This window comes from Dendrobium catenatum, unplaced genomic scaffold (assembly GCF_001605985.2).
Source record: "Dendrobium catenatum unplaced genomic scaffold, ASM160598v2 fragScaff_scaffold_1722, whole genome shotgun sequence".
Classification (NCBI taxonomy): domain Eukaryota; kingdom Viridiplantae; phylum Streptophyta; class Magnoliopsida; order Asparagales; family Orchidaceae; genus Dendrobium; species Dendrobium catenatum.
Window position 1 is genome coordinate 548,382 of NW_021320184.1, and position 21,973 is coordinate 570,354.

At 35.6% G+C, this 21,973-nt stretch overlaps 1 protein-coding gene across 3 annotated transcripts in view; it reads left to right on the forward strand.

Annotated features, from left to right (window-relative positions):
• Nucleotides 1–21,973, forward strand: part of LOC110102394 (thioredoxin-like protein AAED1, chloroplastic) — a 64,393-nt gene that overhangs the window by 19,538 nt on the left and 22,882 nt on the right. For 2 of the 3 annotated variants that reach the window (XM_020830724.1, XM_020830722.1), the window contains exons 4-6: nucleotides 7,580–7,639; nucleotides 20,363–20,399; nucleotides 21,809–21,888. In XM_020830724.1, the coding sequence (XP_020686383.1) occupies nucleotides 7,580–7,639; nucleotides 20,363–20,399; nucleotides 21,809–21,888 (177 nt within the window). The remainder of the gene's footprint in view (nucleotides 1–7,579; nucleotides 7,640–20,362; nucleotides 20,400–21,808; nucleotides 21,889–21,973) is intronic. The other variant, XM_020830723.1, reaches the window with a different exon arrangement.

Sequence of the window (21,973 nt, forward strand, 5' to 3'; positions counted from 1 at the left end):
ACCTACAGGTAAAATCTAATTACCTTAAAACAAATAAATATCTTACTTCCAAAGGGAAGCAACAAATTTATAATCAACTTCTAAGTGAGCCATAAGATTTGTTAATAAAATTCAAAACTAATGTGCAGCTTAACCTATAGGGCTAGGTTGTAAGGTCCACCAATAGGCTATTTCCAAAGGGAAGCAGTAACACATATTTTATACAAATAACCTGATAACTTCTAAGTGAAGTCGTAAGACCCAAATGTTAGAAAAATTGTTTGTAATAACCCTAAAACCCAAACAATCAAATTTAAAACCTATTGATAGCTTGGCCTACAGGGCTAGGTTATAAGACTCACAAATGGGCTACTTCTAATAGAAATCGTAAGACCCGCTTTGCGATTTACTTTTAATGGAAGTCATGTCCCGACCCAAATTCAAACACCCGGGCTACTTCTAGGAGAAGCCGTAAGACCCGCTACAATTCAAACTTCTTGGTAACTCCTAAACGAAGTTATAAATCCCAAAACAAACTAACTTCTGGGTATTAATAGGTGTAAACTCTAAAATACCAATAAAACTAGAACTTAAATTTAACCACCTCAGTTTATTTGAGATCCCTGAGAGGAAGCAATCCATGACTACTAATCAGATTCCCTAGATACTATGGTCAATGATCGTTAGTTTTAATAGACTAAAACCTACGGTATACCCAAAATGACGAAACCATGAGATCTTGATTGGGTTTACCTCTATTTCCTTCGACAACTAAGACTAAAACATTTAAAATTATTCATCCATAATCGAAAGTTCTCTCTTACGTCTTAAGAGGGATAATTAGCTGAGTCCTTACACTCATTGGAAGTAAGGATACAGATCTAACTAAACCTTAACCTACCATCAGGGGAAATCTGGTTAACTACAATATGACTTAAGGGAAATTGAATCCTATGTCTGTAAAGCGGGATTCATGCCAACACTCTGTTTTTCTTGAGCTAACATCTACCTCTACCTTTCTTAACATAATTCAAATCTAATACATCTATTTTTCTAACATTTGGAGCTAACATTTGGCGCCAAACAATCTAAGACGACTCTCTCTAATCTTATCTTCAACTGGAGCTCCTCCAACTTTTTTACGTATTTACTCTCATTTCATTTCCTGCCTCGAAGAGTAAAGGCACTCATCCTCCTGAGCATCCTTATTTCTGCAACACTTAACACTTTATATTATATTTTTCTTTTAATGGACAACATTCTGCACCATAAAGCATTGTAGCTCTCAACACCATATTATAGAGTTTTTCTTTAAGTTTTAGGGGGGATTTTCTATCACATAGCAAGCCCGATGCATTTCTCTATTTCAAACATCCAACTTGAATTCTACTAATAATATCCCCATCTATTTCACCATCATTTTAAGCAATAGACCTAAGATATCTAAAACATGTACTTTTATTAATGGCTTGATCGCTTAAAGTCACAATCCCCCTACTAGATGTATTATTACTTAAATTATACTATATATATTCAGTTTTGGATCTATTAAAATGAAAGCCTTTAAACTATAAGGTTAACATCTATAATTCATGTTTATCTTCAATTCCCTCTCTGGTCTTATGAACAAGAAGAATATAATCAACAAAAAGCATATAATAGAGTACAACATCTTGCAAATGTCTAGTGAGAGCATCCATGACTAAAGAAAAAAAGATATGAGCTTAAGTTTGATCCTTAATTTAATCCAACCGAAATAGAAAAATACTTGGTCAAACCACATTGTGTTTGAACACATGAAACAAGCTCCTGCGTACATATCCTTAATAACTTGAGCATAAGCATTATTAACAACTTTCTTTTCTAAAACTCTCCATTGCACTTCTCTAAAAATTTTATCATTTGCTTTCTCAAAATCATTAAATATCATATATGGATCCTCCTTATTCTCTCTATACTTCTTCATCAAACCTCTCAATAAATATATAGCTTCCATAGTTGACCTACCTAGGATGAATTCAAATTGATTTTGAGAAACATTAATATCATGCTGCAACCTATATGCTCTATAACTTTTCCCATTAGTTTTAAAGTATGACACATTAACTTATTTCCTCTACAATTTTCACAATCTAGTGCATCACCTTTATTCTTAAAAATGATAATCAATGCACTCATTCTCCTATCATCTAACATCTTTTAGTTTTCAAAATATTATTAAAAATTTTAGTAAGCAAAGAGATTTCTTCATCTTCTAAGCATTTTCACACCTCTATTCGAATATCATAAGGTCCAGTAGTTTTTCACACTTTATTTTTTTTAAAGCCTCTCTGACTTTGGTTTTACTAATATGCCGTTAGTAACAAAATTCTTTATTTTTATTTAGGATGCTAAGGTCACTAAAGTCAATCGCATTCTCACAATATTTATTAAAAAGTTTAGCAAAATATATCATTCATCTTTGTTGAATATCCTCTTATAAGAAAAATACTTTTTGATATTCATCCTTAATACACTTCACTTGAACTAAATCTTTACTACTCATATCTCTTTGTTTGGCTAGCTAACTTATATATATATATATATTTCTTTCGTCATTTATATATATATAGTATCTAATATATTATATAAATTATTAAAAGTTAAAATATTTGTCTCGCATATTGCTTTCTTAGACTTCTTACGGGTCTCTTTATATTTTTTCCTATTATCAAAATTTTTACACAAACTAATTTTTATAACAAATATTTCTATTTTTTATATTTTCTTGCACATTTTAATTCTACCACCAACTATTTTTACTATTAGAAGTTTTTCTGTTGATACTCTAAGCACATCTTCTGCAACATTTTTAATATCACTAGTTAATTTTTTCTACATAATATTAGCTTCCAATTACAAATTCATATGCTAAAGAGAAATCTAATATGATCTTACGACCTTCATTAGTTACTCCATACCCATAGCCACCATGAATGTTTTTAAAATCCTCTCTCTTTCAACATGTCCATTTAAATCTCCTACAATAAAAACTCTTTCTTCAAAAGGTATCTTTTGTATTAGTTTTTCTAAGTCATTTCAAAATTTTAATTTTGAATATATATCCAAATTTACTTAAGAAGCATAAGCACTTATAATATTAATAATCTTAGTATTAACAACAATCTTTAAAACTATAATTTTATCTTTAATTCTATTAATTTTTACATCCTTATCCTTTAAACTCTTATCTATAATCACACATACATATATCTAGTACAATTCATACAAAAAAATTATAGTTTAAATCCTAAACTATCAATCTTCTTAGCTTTTTCTCAAACTTATTTAGTTTCATGAATGCATAGAATATTCATTTTCCTATAAATCATAATATATATTAATTTCATTAATTTTCTTGTAAGAGAACCTATATTTAAAGTTCCAAACCAAATTTTAGTTTAATGGACTGGCTTCTTTGCCTAAATTCGTCCATGATGTGAGAACCCTTGCCTATTTAACACTACACCCGGGCGTCAGTGCAACGACCCGTGTATATTGTATTCAGACCAAATAGCACGTCGCTTACAGGGAATGCCCTAATATTTACACAATGTATTAAAGGATTTATATCATGATTATTCAGAAAGTTTTATGTTGGATGTCAACTACACAATGCAACCTAACATTTTTCTCATTCAGGACTTGGGATCTGACAACATCAGTGTTACATTCTGGAAGTAATGACATTTTAAATACAATAATATTGGATCAAATACATACTATTCGACAAAGAACACGAACATCTAATAATTCTAATGTCTAATAACACAAAACTAAAGAGACCCCTTTTGTTATTCACTAGTCAGAGTGCAATGTGCTCAATGAGTATTGATTTTAAAAATAACATTTATTTATATTAAATTATATAAAATGAAAGTTATTTTTTTTAATAAATCAGACCAAGTTGCCATTTGGCTGGTGATTTGTATACCAAATAGGCAAGTCGCTGTCCACGTGGTGACTTGCTTGCCACGTGACGGTTTGCCCGATAAACTATAGTAAGTAATGCGGAATAAATTTTGTAACTATTTGTATTTTTTTGTTTCCGTTCTAAAAGATTTTTAATGTCTTTTGGTTTATATTTTAAAATCTAAAAAATATTTTACAAAACTATATTGATAAACTTATTTTTGATGTTTTATGTTTAGGCTCATCTTCTGACACCATATTAATTTAATTAACTACTTAGACAAGACGAGTTAGAACATTAATTGAATTTACTCATTGACGGTTATCCAAATTTAACATCAATAAAAGTAATTAAATTTAATAATTAGAATGAATTTTATTTCGAGATATGTACAATATTTCTAAATTTTATTCATTTAGTTGTTTTTGTTTTAAAATGCTGGGCGTTAATCATAAAGTATCCTATTCTTATTTTTATTTTGAAGAAATAATTTTCTCAAAACACAAGCCCATATCCTTTCTCATTTATATGTTTCTTAATGCAAAGATTTGTCAAAACCTTTAAATATAAGATTTCTTATTAAAAATTATTAGAAAAAAATTACATACATTGATATGATAAATTTATTGCTTAAATATTTTCAAAAAAAAAAAATACAACAACAGAAAAGTATACAAATAAATTTCTTTTGATAAAATTAGGTAAGTTGTGTTTTTGAAATAGAACCATCATAATTCTAATTGAGAAGAGCGAGAGCTTAAAGTCTTGTTATTAGTCTTTATGATTTAGCTGGTTGCAATTAATTCAATTAGTATGGTTTCAAAAGATGATGACTTTAAAAATAAATTTATCTATTTAGTATTATAAAATATTTTTAGATTTCAAAATATAAACTAAAAATGATTAAAATGCTTTTACAATAGCAGCAAAAAAACATATAGTTATAATTTTTTTTTTTTTGTAGCAGAAAAAGCATCAGGTAAGTCACCATGTGGTGGGTGACTTGCCTATGTGGCACACAAATCACTAGTGATGTGGCGACTTGATCTAATTTGCTAAAAATAAAATTGTTTAACTACCATTTTATATAATTTAACTTTAAATAAATGCTGTTTTTAAAATTTCTCCTTGCTAATACTGCTTCACTTTTTAAGGGGATCAAAATTTACTACTCCTTTTGAGGTTCATTTGGGAGACTCATTTCCTTGTTTGTATAGTTAGCAGAATAACTTAGAATAAATAAATTGATTCTTTTTGCGGGATTGTAGAACCTAAATAAGAAAGTGATTGCAGAGAAAGAGCTTTGACTTTATTTTACAATACTATGCTGCAGATGAGACCATCATCAAAGCCTCCAAAACTCCTTATGCTTGTTGATCTTCTTAATGCATTTTATGACATGAACAATGAGTCAGTCTTCGTCCTCCACAAGCATTATTGTTGCCTTCAGTTGTTTTGTTAACAGCTCTTTTTGACCTAGGAGGATTGAAGCTAGATCATTAAGACTCCATCGGTTCAAGATCGAATCTATGAGGAACATAGTTAGAAGTTATGCCATGTTGTTATCATTTGCTTTATTTCATGTAGTAGGGTTTTAGGGTCTTTTAGTTATTTGTTTATGGAGTAAAAGTCTAAAATAGTCCCACTACTATTAGTAAATATTCAAATTATTCCTAAACTTTCATGATGACTTAATTTAGTCTCCTGACTATTAGAAAAAATTTTAATTTGGTCTTAAGGACAAAAGTAATAGTTTAAATTAACCTCAATAGTTAAATGTGAGGGTATTTTGGATATTATGGTGTATGTGAAATTATATTATTTTTAAAATATTTTTTTTATTATTTATCATATTAAAGTAAATATAAAAATCATAATGAAAGTTAACCAACTAAATAACAAGATTAAATAATTAATAAATGGGTCAACTTCAATTATGATTTTTTATTTATCTTAATATGATAAATCATAAAATATATAAAAATAATAATAGAATCTCATATATACCCTAATAGTCAAAATACCCTCATATTTAACTATTGCAGTTAACTTTAACTTTTGGTTTTGAGATCAAATTGAGACATTTTCCAATAATCGGATGGCTAACTTGGGGCGTTATAAAAGTCTGGGATTAAATTGGGCATTTACTAATACTTAGGGAACTATTTTGAGTTTTTACTCTTTGTTTATGGGTGTTGTCATCATTTATACTGTGAGGCCTCTTCTATATAAAAGACTTAATTCATGTATTAGGTATATGTATGAATAATCATTGAAGTAATTGAATTGTTCCTCTCTAAGCCTCTTCTCCTTCTAAGGATGTTGGCTGGTGCCAAGAGTTCCTCTTTCTTCTGGGCTACAATGGTGTGATTGCTGCTCTTTCCCTTCTCCAAATCCGCTGTGGACTCACTATCACCCTCTTTCTTGCCTAACCTTCTCTTTCTTTTCCTGTTGGGAAGGGCCAGCAGTTAGTGAATTTTGACTGCTTTCACTTCCTTTGGCTCTTCAAATCAACAGTATTTATCCTTTTATAAAATAATAACAAGAATATCTTAATCCCTTTAAAATTGAATGAACTTATATTACTAGATCTTTGCCATTAGAATTGTCAGATGCACCTCTCCCCTTGAACTTATGGGACTCATAAATTTGTTCAAGGAGAATTTCATTTCTCCATAAGTTTATAACTTTATATCACTCTAGCATTTTGCATCTACGTGCATTGACATCTTGCAGGGACCTATCTGACATATATTCTATTAATATCTGAAGTTGACTTACAATTTAAAATTCAGAAGTCGGTGATATAAGTGATGTGACTTGAATCTAAGTGGTTTTTGGGCTACTAGTAGAATGACAATTCCTGTAAATTGTAAATCCTGGTCTTTAAATTCTAAATTCTGTAATTGGTTTGTAATAAAAAATTCTGAATTAAGCAATAACGGAGTTGAAATAAGATTTATCTAAATAATAGGATTTGAACTCCCAAAATCATTCTCGGCAGGATTTAACCTAAATTTTGCTTAAATGAATGTTGGCCAATAAAAGAGAAGCATAATATTAAGTTAAGTGTTGCAGAGATGAGGATGCTCTAAGTGGATAAGTAGTGTTACTCTTACAGATAGGATACAAATTGAGCATATCCATGAAAAGGTTAGAGTAGCTACTGTCGAAGATAAGATTAGAGAGAGTCGCCTTAGATGGTTTGGTCACGTAAAACGGTGGCCTTCGGATGATCTGGTTAGGAAAGTAGACGTATTGGATTTGACTTATGTTATGAACGGTATAGGTAAACCAAAAAAATACTTGGTTAGATAATATTAGAAATGACATTTCTTTATTAGATTTAAATGAGAATTTGACTCTTAATAGGACGCAATGGAGAAAAAAGGATTCTTGTAGCCGGCCCCACATAATAGGAAAAAGGCTTGTTATTGTTGCTGTTATTGTTGATGCCTAAAATAGGATAGCAAACAACCTCGTAAGGTCTGTTGAGCGTCTTACATAAAGTATTTTCCACTAGTTTTTCCAAGAAAAATGGAAATCTTTCCATGTTTTTGATGACGTGAGTTAGCATTTTTTACTTGTATGGTATGTTTGATATAAGGTCTGATTTAATTGCTTTGTTGATTTTATGCTTGTTCTTAGGATTTAATGGATGCAGCAGGTGCGGCGCTTGTTCTAATTGCACCTGGTACTGTTGATCAAGTATGTGTTCATAATGTTTCCACGCATTAAGATAATGTGGTCCGCTACTTGCATTGGATGATTTTGCTCAGTTATTAGGATGTGTAAGCCTACTTGTATGTCTATTATTTGAGTATTTTTTTCATAAATCGGCAAACTTGCATCAACCAATGAGCCTGTGGCTGTCAAAACAAGGCTTAAAATTGATTATTGGTCAGCTTTATCGGTATTAGAGTCATTTCAATTTACAGAGAACCAATTTTGTGAGGCATAAGTTGAAAGATCATATGTTTTGATATCTTTGCTTATTTGTTAAGTTAAACTGCAAAAATGACCTTAGAAAGTGGAAGTAATTTGACATTGTATTAATGATGAGCATCCAAAGCATATGCAGTCAAGTTAATGGTACGTATCAATTGAATATGCATTGTTATGAATTAGTCCAGATTTATCCTCTGAGCGAAGGAAAAAGTCTTGCAAAGTATTACATATATGGTTATAATTACGCTTCTCATAGAATCCAAGGTTCCGGTCATTTGATCTCAAAGCAAGCCTTTTGCTCAACTTTGATTGACCAAGCTCTGATATATTGCTGATGCCTCATGTGCCATAATCCATTCAAATATTCTTAGTAAGAAATTGATGCCAATTCCATCTTTGTGTTGCCCTAAAGGAACTAAAGATTGTCACTTCCCAAGCCTTTTAGCTTTTTTCAAAACTATGGTTACTTCACTTCCAATTATGCAATCAGTAGGGTACAAGCAGCCCAATTAAATTAAGTTCTTTTTAGCTGCCGCATATCTGAATTTACTAAAAGTCCCCATAGATCCAACATTTATCTTGATAAAATTTTTTCTATCCCAATAATCTTACAGTCATTTCATTACCCACAAGAACATTTTCTCCATTGACAGACCGTAACTTCGACCATCAATACCTATTCAAGGTATTGTTCGAGAAGGTCCACTATTGAGAATCCAATCTTTTGCGGAAGAAGTGCAACAATATGCAGTTGTGAGAATTACATCAGGCTCTTTTTTTTTTTTGCTTCTTTGTTACCAATGCTACTTTAGATCTAAAATTTCCATTCAACTCACTTTTTTCGTCAAACATTCTTTACATTAACCTGCATTCAAATTTCTAATATCCGATGTGCTATAATAATGTTAATTTTTTTCTTCTTAGACTTTGTTTGATCTTCCCCTTTCTTTTTTATTTTCTTTCTCCAAATTTTTACTTGTCCTCACAAATAAGCCCTGAACTGGGCTCCCTCGATCCTTAACCCATTAGATAGATGAGTAGAATTCTTCTTGGCCATTTGCTTCTTTGATACCAATGCTACTTTAGATCTAAAATTGCCATTCAACTCACTTTTTTCCTCAAACATTCTTTACATTAACCTACATTCAAATTTCTAATGTTTGATGTGCTATAATAATCTTACTTTTTTCTTCTTAGACTTTGTTTGATCTTCCCCTTTCTTTTTTATTTTCTTTCTCCAAATTTTTACTTGTCCTCACAAATAAGCCCTTAACTGGGCTCCCTCCATCCTTAACCCATTAGATAGATGAGCAGAATTCTTCTTTGCCATAGAAATACATATTTTCCTTTTACGTATGTGATAATAATCTGTTGATAAAAAGGTGGTGCCTAAAACAACAAGACTAAAGCTTTATCTTCCTCTTTATTCGTCACATCAAAATTTATTAAATCCAAATGAAGCTTGTTATAACCATCGAAATGCTTCTGCAGCAGTGTATCTTCAAATAGCTAATGGTTCAAATAGAGGTGATTGATGAGTAATCTAGTCATGTAGAAAGCTTATCAAATGCTACGGGTCATTATTCTCATTAAACTTTTCAAACTCATATCTAGTAATGATGGTGGAGGACTTCAATCCATTGGATGGCTCCTTCTCCTAGGTACAATTTTGAACTTCAACCAACTTTTTAGAAGAGAAAGCTTGAATCACTCTCTTTAAGATGTACCATAGAGAGTAATAGGATCGACAAGTATAAAATCTAGCAAGAATGCCAAATTATCATGATTGAGTCCAAAATGACCTATGTCCATGTGGGTCAAAAAGGTGCAAAAATCCACCATCAAAACATACAAATGAGTACAAAATAAGAGTACCAAAACTTATATCAATTCTTTCCCTTAGAAAGATAACAAGAAGGAGAATGGATAATGTTTCAACAAATTTTTTACGAATATTTCTAAAGAGAGTTAAAGAGAAGATCAAATGAATTTTAGTCTTATTAAATCTCCAAGATGTGTGCTCAAGATCTCTCTTTGTCTCAAGCTTGCACCTTTTCTCTAATTTTCTCTCCAATCCCTATATCACAGCACATCTCTACATTCTCTTGTTGGATAAAAGTCGCAAGTACCCCTTACCACTTTGTGACTTGTAGGAAAGGTTGAACACACATTGCAGAGTTAGTTGGAGAACCTCAAAATTAGGGGTGTCAATATTTGACACGACTCGAAAACTCAACCTTGTACCTGACCCATCAAATCCAGTTTCGGGTCTACCCGTTTAACAAATGAGTTGGGTTCAGGTTCTAATAAATGACCCTTTTAAAAAATTGGGTCATGTCCGGGCAACCCGCCAACCCAAAAATGACCCGATTACAATTCTCGCTCGTACCGTCTGCGCTAGTAGACCCGTCGCACCGCGTTGCACACGACAAGCAGCTCACCTTGCCTGGCACTGCATCGAGCATGACGCGCAGGTCGCCTAGCCTGTCTAGCATGCTCCCACCCTCCGCTCTTGTAGGCTCGACACCAAATGTACGCGACCCGCAATTGGCCTTCCCTTGCACCGCGTCGTGCATGACATGCAACTCGCCTCCCCCACCGTGTCCTGTGCTTGTCTCTATCACACTACAGTTTTGCTTATCCCTCATAACAGTCAATCTACAGTATACCAGAGAAGGAAAATCTAAACCGACTCCTTAATAACACTCATTTCGAGCCTCTACTTTTCAGAATAAAGTGAGTAAAAACAAATCTATTTAGACTCTCATAGCATGTCAACCTATCAACTACAAGCTTAATAATGAAAAGCATGTAATGTACTTTACTGAACATCAAATATAATTGAAACAAATACAGAGCTCTACTAAAACCTTTAAAATTTACTTACATATTAAAAGTTTATATAGCTATCCTTCAGATCTTCTTTAAGATCTCTTTGTACACCAAAACATATTTACACTAAAAAGGAACGGTCACCTCTTTCCCGCCTAGTGCCCTTCGGGCTCCTTTCCCTTAACTGCAGTATAACCACTGCTAATGAGCTATGCCCAATGAAATACACAAGTAATTTTAAGAATTAATAATAATATTTTAACCATTGAGAAAGTCATAACATTAATGACAAAAATAACATGATTAGAGCATCTTCCATATGGATCACAAGAAAATATAGCAGTACTTTTTATCTTGCTAATTGTTTAACATTCTTTTTAATTAAGTCATGATGACTATAGGCTTTTGTACCATTTTAGCTTTTCAATTCATGGTTGGGTCCAAATTCCAACTTTTAGAATTAAAGATGCTCTCTCATTCAAGGTTGGGTTCAAATTCTCAACTTTTAGAATTGAGAGCGTAGGCTTACCTCATTAGGCCTTTCACCTTTACTTGTACAGTTGTACTGGCCTATCCCTCATATATGAATTAATCATTTGCTTTTGTAATATCATTCTCTTTTTTTTTTTTTAAATCACAATCACTAGTTTCAAGTGAATCAACATTTTATGTAATCGGAATCAACTACAAACAAATAAATTGAAATAGATGGAAATGCATGTTTTCACATGAGAGGCAAGCTATCCTAAATAGGCCAAATATCAACTTACAAATATATGAAATTTAAACTAATTCTTATGAATCAGTTGGTTATCTCACCTCAGTATCCCGACTCTTTCTTCTTTTGTATACCACCCCTATCACGCTCTTCTTCATTCAATTCAAAATTCCCTTACTCTCTTTTCAAATTTTCCCCTCCTGAATTCAATAATCTAATTTAAGCATTTGTACAACATTCCACAATTAACTATAGGAGCACATAACTATTTGCTAAAATGTTCTTACCTCTGTTTTATACTTTTTTCAATTAAAGGCATCATTTCTCTATTGTTTTCAGCAAAAAGACATCAACATCCCTACTTAACGTTAGCAACAGTAATACCCTCACTTAGTATACTTCAATGAAACATCAAGTTCTTCAGATTTACCTCATTTTCCTTATATTTTCTGCTAACAAATATTTCTTAGATAGTGATTTTTGCAATTTAAATGTAGCAAGTCTTATTTTCAGCACTCATTTATTGAATTCCAACAACTAACAATGTCACGATCCGGCCCGGTTAGCTCGTATGGACGAGGCGGGAACGAGATCGGACAGGCAAATAAACCATAACTTCTACAACTTTTAAAACATAAAGTATAATTGTATGGTGCGACGCACTCAAATGACGAATTTCGGGTTTTTACAAACAATCTATAACAACCTAGTTGTTATATGTACTTACCTTAAAGGTTGTTGAATTCCTCTTCTATAGCCACCTATAGCATCAGCCAAACAATTTCCCCTTCCAGCCTTCTGCGCCATAAACTCTCGGGTAGGGATAAGGAAATATTTCAAGATGGCTTAAGGCAAAGACTTCATATACTTATTCTCATCCTCCACTATTAATATTTGTTGACCCCTATACCTCATACCGTGCGAGAAAGGACCCAAAGTGGTAAATAAAGTGATACGCACCTTGAATGCCAAACGGATGGCATCGTTGCGATCTGGACACTGAATTCTGCTGGGAGTTCCAAAGCGATAACAAGCATTTTGAGGGATTTAGGCCTCGATGTCGCTCAAATGACGTTAGATCTCAAAACGGACTACGTCGTTGTGACCGGAACATCGATAATATCCTAAATCCACTTTTAATTTGTCTAATTTAGATATTCGATAGATTTGACACATTAAACGAGGCACAATACGCAAATCGAGAAAATGCACGCAATTAGAAGCAAACACAGTTGAATGATGGTTGCTGTCGTTTTATAGGGATAATTAATGTTGACATAACATTAATTTATTTTCAATTTTATAAAAATTTAGAAATCAATTGAGAAATCAATTCACATTAATTTTATTACCTCGTACCACTTGAAACCTCTGCTAAAATCCCCTAAAATCTGTCGATCTCAATCTAAATCCCATGAATTCAGCTGCTGAGGTAATGTCAATCACAGCCCTTCCCTGTTCTCTTGTTCGAAACACTATGAGCTATGGCCTTTATTGTTCAGCCAACTTCTACACTTTTTCTCATCCGTCCAAGCCTTGCAAACCGTCGACCCCACCTGCTCTTCTCACGAGATCCCAACATTCAGAGCTTCCTCCTCCTTTGCATGCCTCACTTCTCTTCTATTCCCAAATCTCTCCCAGGGCTACAGAAAGTTTCAGCCACCAAGCAATGGAGAAAGCTTACTTCCCATCATACCTCCGTTTCCCTTCCACGACCAACCAAACGTCCGACTACAGCTTGGTGACCGATCCAGCCCCTGCAAACATCTAGCAAGGTCAACTCCACACCAAACCGTAGGCTTCTCCTTGCCAAATCCCTGTAGCTTCTTGTTTGATCCCCTGTTCCTGTACAGCAAAGAAACAAATTATCCCTGCTATAAGGTTTCTCTTCCTCTTCTTTCTACCTGTAGCTCATGCAAGAGAAGAGGATGAGTGGGAGAGGCTTCCTAATGGTAGGAGTTGGAACACCAAGTTCTCATCTTCAAGTACATGGCTTCAGGCATTCCCATCCCTTATGATCTCATCGTTCCCATAAGAAGAAACATGCTCTCGCCATCCTGAAAAGTATCTGATGAAAGGGCCCAGCTTATGTTAAGGGAAAATGCACATATTTTGCTTGGAAAGATTTGTGGATTTTGGCAACATCAACTGGAGAAATGATTTGGAGAAGTATGCAGTTCTAGATATCAGTCAACATTCAGTGGCTTTAGGGAAAGAAAGCAGTATAAAGAGATAAAACTCTTAGCTAGGGAAGATGATGGAGGAGATGCGATTTCTTTGTCTGGTATTTTGGGAAAAGAGATGAAATTTGTTGGATGGGTTGGAGATGCTGAGATCGTTGAGGAAACAAATAATGATTTCCTTGATCGGCGGGATTCTGGGAATGATGGTCCCGGCGGGAGTGATGTTGAAGATGGAGATAGCCTGCTACATGGTCGCTTGGAAAACCAACCTCGAAGCTGTGACAAGTATTATGTCCAATTGAGGAGTCCTGTAAGAGAAGAATAGCAGAAGAAAATGTTCTTTATCTGAATAAGCAGTTTGAAAAGCTACTGAAATGTCTCTCGCAGTCCAGATCATCTTTGCGTGAATCACTGAACCTTCTAAATCTCAAAAATGAGATTTATCTGACAGAAATTTGCCAAGAGTTTGTTGTTTTAAAATCTGTATATTAAACTCTTGAAACAGACCTGGCAAAAGGTAAAGTTGAAGAAGCTTTCACGAAAATTATTGTCAACAATAATCATGAAATATGTTGCCTCCATTCATGAAGAAATCCCAATTGCATTAAGAGCTGCAAGTAATCCTTTAGCTTGGTATTGGATTCCTTGAAGATACTCTAGAGAAATTTTAGGATCTAATGGAAAGAAGGATGCTAGCCTTTTGGGTTTACAAAGAGCTTGTCTCGTGCTAATGGAATCTCTGGATTGGTTAATGATGAATTCTGGGATGCTTTCTAATAAGCAGAAGTTCACAAATGAAATTAAAGCGCAAGCAGAATCAGTTGCCAACTATTGGAAGCCAAAGTTAGATGGTCCTGACATTTATGCCAGGGGTGGCAACTCATTTGAATCTCTTTTTTTTACAACTTCTGGCTATGTTTGATATTTTTTTTACTCAAATTTCTCTGAGAATTAAAAAAAAAAGAGAAGTGGAAATGAAGTTTGTATATTTCATCACCGTCACAATCCCCGCCAGAATGCAAAGGTATAATCCTTTGATCTCTAAAACTCTGAGAGGCTGATCTCGATGCATGCAATGCGACACAACGAACACCTATACATGCTTTTCTTAGCGTTGTGGGAGGAAGTGCGTTGCGATGCTTGCAACAAAGCGGGTAACACCTAAAATCCCTTCTTCGGCATTCGTGGTGCATCGGAAAACCTCCTAGCGTGGTGGGATGGAAACCCGGTGCGATGCGTACGATAAAGTGGGGATACTCATAAGTACTCGCTTGCGGGGAAACAACTATTTTTCTTTTGCAACAGGTACTGAAGACCCATGCACTCTTTTCTTAGCGTAGTGGAGGGGCGAATAAAATATGGCCGCGGTGTCCTCATTCGAGGACACCTATCATACACGTTTTTCTTAGCGTGGTGGGAAGGCCCAGTTTCCCTTAGTTTTCCCCTAACGGAGATGTCGGGAGGTTGCCGAAATTTCGGATAAATATGATTGTACCAGGACTTAATTGAACTCGAAGGATAGCAGAGGACTTGAACTCGAACTTGTGAACCTTGGAACATAATTTGAACTTAATTGAATCATATGCAAGGGAACACAAACTTAAATAAACTGTAAAGAAACTCCACTTGAACTTGAACTCAAGTTGGACTTGACTTGCATATTAAGCATGACTTGAATATTTGAACTCATGCAAAAAAACTTGAGTTGACTACAGAGGACTTGAACAAGACCTTGGACACAAAGAACTTTGACTTGAACGATCAAATGGACCCAAATTTTGAATGTTAAATATTTGATCAAATAAAAGAATACAAATGCTAGTTAAGACTTTGAATTGTTCAAGTGAACATCAACAATTAAATAGAGGACTTATGGAATTCAACTTGAAGCATATTTGCAAGCAAGGATCAAATGAGAAATGACATTGATATGCACTTGAGTTTGAATGATTGAACCTAGACTTAAGCTAAGCTTGAGCTTGAAGCTGATTTGACTTAAGTAAATCATGACTTGAACAATATAAGATGAAGGAGCAATAATGAAACTTCATTTGAGCAATAACACAATGAAATCTCATGACTGCTTGCAAAGAGAGATCAACAAGATCTCTACCTAGAAGCTATGGCATGAAATCTCTAATGAACGTCAAAGAGCCATCATGAATTCCTTACCAAATGCAAATGTCATCAAGCAAGCTCATCATGCAAGATTTAAGTCATCTTCATATGATAGTGGAAGACTTGTAACATTCAGTATGGCTCATCCGTATGCAAATAACTATGCTCATCTGTTATAAACATAAGAGCAAAATGAGGTCAAATATATTCAACCTTACAAACAGAGGGGATTCGATATGCAACAAGTGCAAAGGGATACGAGCATACAAACTCCTATGAGCTATTATAAAAGATCTGTTGCACACCCAATGTGTAGTCCACAAGCAAACCTGAAGGAGTTCTAAATATGCCTACAATCAGTAGCATAGAGTTTCCTACAAATGAACATAGTGATGTGTATGATGAACGTGAACATTCACAAATGAACGTAAAAGAGTCCTCATTCATATAGCAGTCCTCCCACGGGTTGATAACTACTAAATATTAGACAATTATACTAAACCCTCTACAAGAATATGCAGAAGTATACAACAAGCGCTAGGGCATCCATAGAATCAAGATCAGAATACAAGCAAGCATATTCGACCTTGCAAGCTACAGGTAACAATGATTAGTGAAGATGTATTCAAAAATTTCAAGTGACCTTCTTGTAAGTAGAGATAAAATTAGAGAGATAACAAGAATATTACAACACTCCGACAATCAACATCAAGATGCAAGTAAACATATTGATCTGCATACAATCAAGAGTGAAGATCTGCAATATATACAAGTTCCCTATGAATACAAGTACATACACCATATGCCATCTGTGGGTAGATACAGAAAGACTTCAGTAAATACAATATCCTGTAGTCAATGCCAATTTGTGAATAAATTGATCTACCTGCATACATGTAACAGTAGCGGATATACTGTAAGGACCAAAGATTGTGGTAAAATCCATAAGGAGTGTAGTAGATGTAAATGCATGTGGGCTACTGAAAGAGACCCGTTGTGCACCTAACACGCCATCGGATCTTCAAATTTCGTACAAGCAGACAGAAGGCATTTACAAATATTTTTAAAAATACCCCCAGCACATGCACCATAATTTGTATACACATAGGTACACAAAAAGGGGGGTATGCAGTCACCACACCTGCATGGGCCCCGGATCACGTATTTTCGATACACACATTACGTCTAGGGATGTTGCGCGAGTCAATAAGTTTGAACCCGATCCTCCTAAGCAGATAGATAGGAGTCGACAAGGTTCAATCAATAATTATAAAATGCCTCCAAACACCCGCATGGGCTTTGATGAACGTGCTATTGGTACACATATGACATCTAGGGATGCTGTGTGTGTCAATAAGTGAATTCAGGTTCAAACCCGATCCTTCTATACGAATTAGTAGGAGTCGACAGGGTTCGAACTATCAAACAAATATACGATTGCGGTGACGGGTATTTTGTTTTAATACATTCATGTTAGACCTTCAAGGCTTGTAACAATGAGAATTCACTAATAAAGACATAAAATATGCAAAACCCGATCCTCTGTCAACAGCTCGACAGAGTCGACAAGGCTTAATTAACAAAAGAGAAATAACCTCATATACCCCGATGATGGCTGTGTTGAATGAAGATCTTAACCGGAGGGGTTCAAAAATATTTTTTTTAAATACCACCCAAATGCTCATGAAAACTTCAAAACTTCACAAAGATTTTCAAAATTCTAGAAATTCCAAAATCTAGAATATTTAAAATTGAAATTCAATCATCAATCACTTAAAGCAAAACTCATCCACCCTCCGCAATAGTTTGCCGGGTAGACAAATTAAAATTTACTTCAGCTCACACAGAGCTAATGCCTAGTCGAAAACAGCACTAAGATCCATTATCAAACAATCTCCTGCCAGTAAGGACATGGTACGTGTCCTCTAATCGGCGATTTTGCCGCCAAATGGCACTGCAGGATAAACGGTTATGACCTGGGGCTCTCTGAACCGAGTGATTTTGCCGCTAAATAGCACCACAAAATACCGGTTATGGCCAGAGCCAATATGCTCTTTATTGGCATCAAATCCTTCAGATATGAATCAATAAGATATGATCGATAGGGCATAAACCCCTTTGTTAGCTAAGTTGGATTCAAATTTGTCCCCTTAGGTAGGGGTGTCGATTTTAGGTCACGGGTCGGGTTCGGGTCGAACCCGGAACTGACCCGGGGTTCAATCGGGTCAACCTTAACCCGACCCGGGTATGCAAATGGGTCGAAAACATGGACCCGGACCCGACCCGTCGGGTTGTCAGGTTGATCCGACCCGACACAGGACGCGAGCTCTGGCGCGCAGGCCGGCGAATGCAGGGAGTGCGGCTGGTGTGCGGAGGACGCGGGCGCGCGGCTAGCGCGAAGGCAGGGCATGGTCCGAGTTGCGGTCGCGTGGCCAGCGCGGGAGGCGTGCAGGTTTGCGTCAGCGCGTGCGCGTGCGGAGTTGCCCGCGGCGGGTGCGAGGCGCGCCGCGGGCGAGCGCGAGCGTGAAGGCAAGGCAGGCACGTGTCGGGGCGCGGGGCAGCGGGCGGCGTGCGGGGTCGCGGGCAAGCAAACTGGCAGAGCCGGGTCAGCGGCGGGGTATGCAGGGGTCGCGGGTGCGGGCAGGGCGCGTAGGCGCTTGTGCAGGGTCACGGGAGGAAGGCGTGCGGGGTCGCAGGGGCAGCAGGAGACCTTGGCAGCGTCGAGGGTGCACCCCTCGGAAGCTCATTTAAACGGGATTTTCCGAAGTTTTGATCCGCCAATCCCGTCGGGCCAACGCGAACCCGAACCACGATTTTTCAGCAGAACGGGTCGTAATCTCGAGGGGAAGCACAAACCCCCGAACCCGTTTATGAAATCGGTAGAGCTCTAAGGTACCCAAAGCCACGAATTTTTCGGGTTGGGTGCATTGGGTTTGCTTTTTTTCGTGTCTGTGTGCATAGATATTGGACACAACGCGTACACCTTAGGCAAGATACCATCCCCAGGATCTACAGAACGGTCCCCTGTTCGAGACGCTAAGCTAACCCGTCGAATTATCCGTACAAGGATCCTTCTGTCAGGTTGGCGACGACTCTACCTCTTTGACTAAAGTAGACTAGAGACCCATTGATGGCCCGGGATGATGGAACCATGGGATATTGTTCGGGGTCCCATCCATCCGTTCCTACCCGAGCCAGTCGTTCTGCTTAAGTCGCAAGATAGCGTGAAATTTCTATTTTAAATATCAAATCTGTTCCAACTACTTCCTAACTGTCTCAATTCTCAAGAATCCATCGCTGGCTCTGACTATTGCCAGATAAGAAACATAATCTCTATGTATCTGGATGGAGCGACTAGCCTTAATCGGTTCTCTACTCCGTTATTAGGTCCTGCAGGGTGTCAATCTAACTTCATATCGGGGCTTCGTGCCTATAGGAAATCAGAACTCAGATAATTAAAGCTCTCGCAAAATGCAGAATCGGCGATATCTCTAAGTAGTGCTCCTTTTCTATAAACTCATACTGCCTCTTCCAAAATTTACCTCGAAACTTAATTCGTTAAAACTCCCCATGAAAATGAAATAGCAACAGAGGGCGGAGGTCGGGGCCGAATTTTCGGAGCCCACAATATTATATTTACATTCCGAAATCCACTAACCATTCCAACCATTCACAGCCATTAGATCCCATCAGCTCTATGCATGTTACAGTACAATATATATATATATATATATATATATATATATTGAAGTTTATGCTAAGTAAATACTTTAAATAATGCTCAGTAGTTAGTGTGTAATTTAACTGTTCATTTAATCATAAACAATAAATAATTAACTATACAATTAATTAAACAAGTAAAGAAAGAATTTACCTATACTTCTATATGTCAAAATGTTCGGGATTAAAAGTAGAATTTAATGAAAATAACGGAACATTTATAGAAAATTTATACTTATATTTATTTTTGGCATTTTTGGGTATTATAGCCTCACCCCCGCGCCCCACTAGCCATGTTGAACTCGCCTGCTTTGCTCGTCCCGGTCAGTCGTGTGTGTGGGGTTGGGTTGACCAGGGTTTGGGGTGGGTCGGTCTAGGTTCATATTTCTTACCCCTTTGTGTAATCTAGTTGGGTTCGGGTTGGATGAATCGAGGGCAGGTCAGTTTCGGGTTGGACCCGAATCTGACCCGAAAACCCATTTTGACACCCCAGCCAAAATAGATAGAAGAGAGGGTTCTGCAAATTATCAAGATGCTCTTGATGATGTATATAATTCCTACGATGTGGCCCTTTGATTTGCTTTCTAAACTGGAATGCAGATAAAATTACAAAAATTATCAACTATAATACTTCATCTGCATGTGTTATATTTTGAATGCAACTGATATTGCAGCTTCAATTTCTTAGTAATTGCCTTCCAATTACATAACATGTTTGCTGAGTATGTTTTTTGTTAAGGGGCTTTTAATAAGAAGATAAATTTGAGGGTGACTTGCATGATCTCGATGTTGAGATGTTCATAGTGCAATTTGCACTGCATATGATTCTTGAATACGTTGTGCTTTTGCTTTGTTACTGTTATTGAACTTATTTTTTCAGCAATCTAACTGCTGCCACCTTTTTTGTAATAGGCGATTGCATTTTTTGAGCAAACCCAGTTTAAAGGAGGTATGCTTCTGGAGTGAATATCAATAAATGAGTTGTCATTATTGTAACAGTAAGTGATAATCTCAATGGTCTGACAGCACATAATTACTATTGATTTATATATAGGAGAAAACTAATTGAAGTTCTACAACTCCTACAGTACTAATCTTAAAAAATCAGACGGAGCCTTAAACTCATCATTATCATTAATATCAAAGGGCTAATTATAAATTCAACTTTGAGAGAGAGAATTAAAAAAAAAAAAAAAAAAGTTTGAGAGAGAGAATTCTTATCTTCATTATGTAATTTCTAATCAACATTCCAAAGTTCCCTGTATACCACCGTGAACTACACAATCATCCATGCATTTTCATAAAAAAGAATTAACATTTCAGAGTCTTTTACCTCAAATCAATCATACAGCTATAAAAAAGTGTTAGGGTTAGTTTATGTTCATGGGGAAAGTGGTACACCTGCGAAAGCTTAGGCTATATGAAATTTTTATGAGATAATTTGGAAGGATTGAAAACTTGAATTATATCTCCCAAACCTCAATGCATGCCTACTATTTTGGTTAAAAATAACCGAACATGGTTAGAGGTTGTAGTGGTTTTGACATGGAAGATTCGTGGTAGTTTTAGATAATCATAAAGCTTACAGGGATTGAAGAAAATGCACATTATTTTTGTAGATTCATAAGAAAAAATAATACCAACTGCAAATTAATGTGAACACTAACAATTATAGGTATTGGTGTATGTAATGTTTAAATTAGTTTGCTGATTCATTACCGCTCCTTGAGCATAGTCTTAACTCCTGTTTACTCGCTTGGTGATCTCATGAAAACAGTGATTCTTATATGTTTTCTACATCCAGAATATATTGATGACCAAATGTTATGCTTGTCAGTTCTGGACAGGTATAAATTTGGCAATATCTATGCCTGTTATTGATACTGAGATTGAAAATAGAATCTCTGATTTAATCAAATTTTGCTGGGAATTGAATTAACCTTTTTCTTGTCCTTCATATCTCGAATGGAGTATGCAAATAGTTGTGTGATGGTATAGGATGTTATCCATTCATTTTCTACTCTCATTCCAAAACTTAAGCAATTGATTGTTAACTTTCTACCCCAATATTTCCCATACATAACCACTACTCTTTGTTATTTTCGAAGGGGACCTACCAAATTAGAAATAAACTATTTATTCCCAAGTTTGAAGAATATTGCTAGAGAGAGGTTTATTAAATAACATAAGTAATGGTTCAAGATGTATGTCTTAGAAGAATAAAAGGTAACAACTGAAATAAGACTGCTGCTATTGTGGATGATACTTAATCATCCACGTTATATTAAGACATTTATGCTTCAATTGCACTTTTTTCTGGGATAGAAAACACCAGAAATGATCTTTTTTTTTTTGCAGAAGTTTATGCAGATCCAACCCACTCATCTTTTGATGCTCTCAATTTTGCTTATGGAGTATCAACAACCTTCACTCCTAAGGTACCTTATGAATACTATATCTTATGTTGTTGGTGCCTTAAATATGGGATTCATTATTGTTCTAGTATGACGGATTATGATGCAA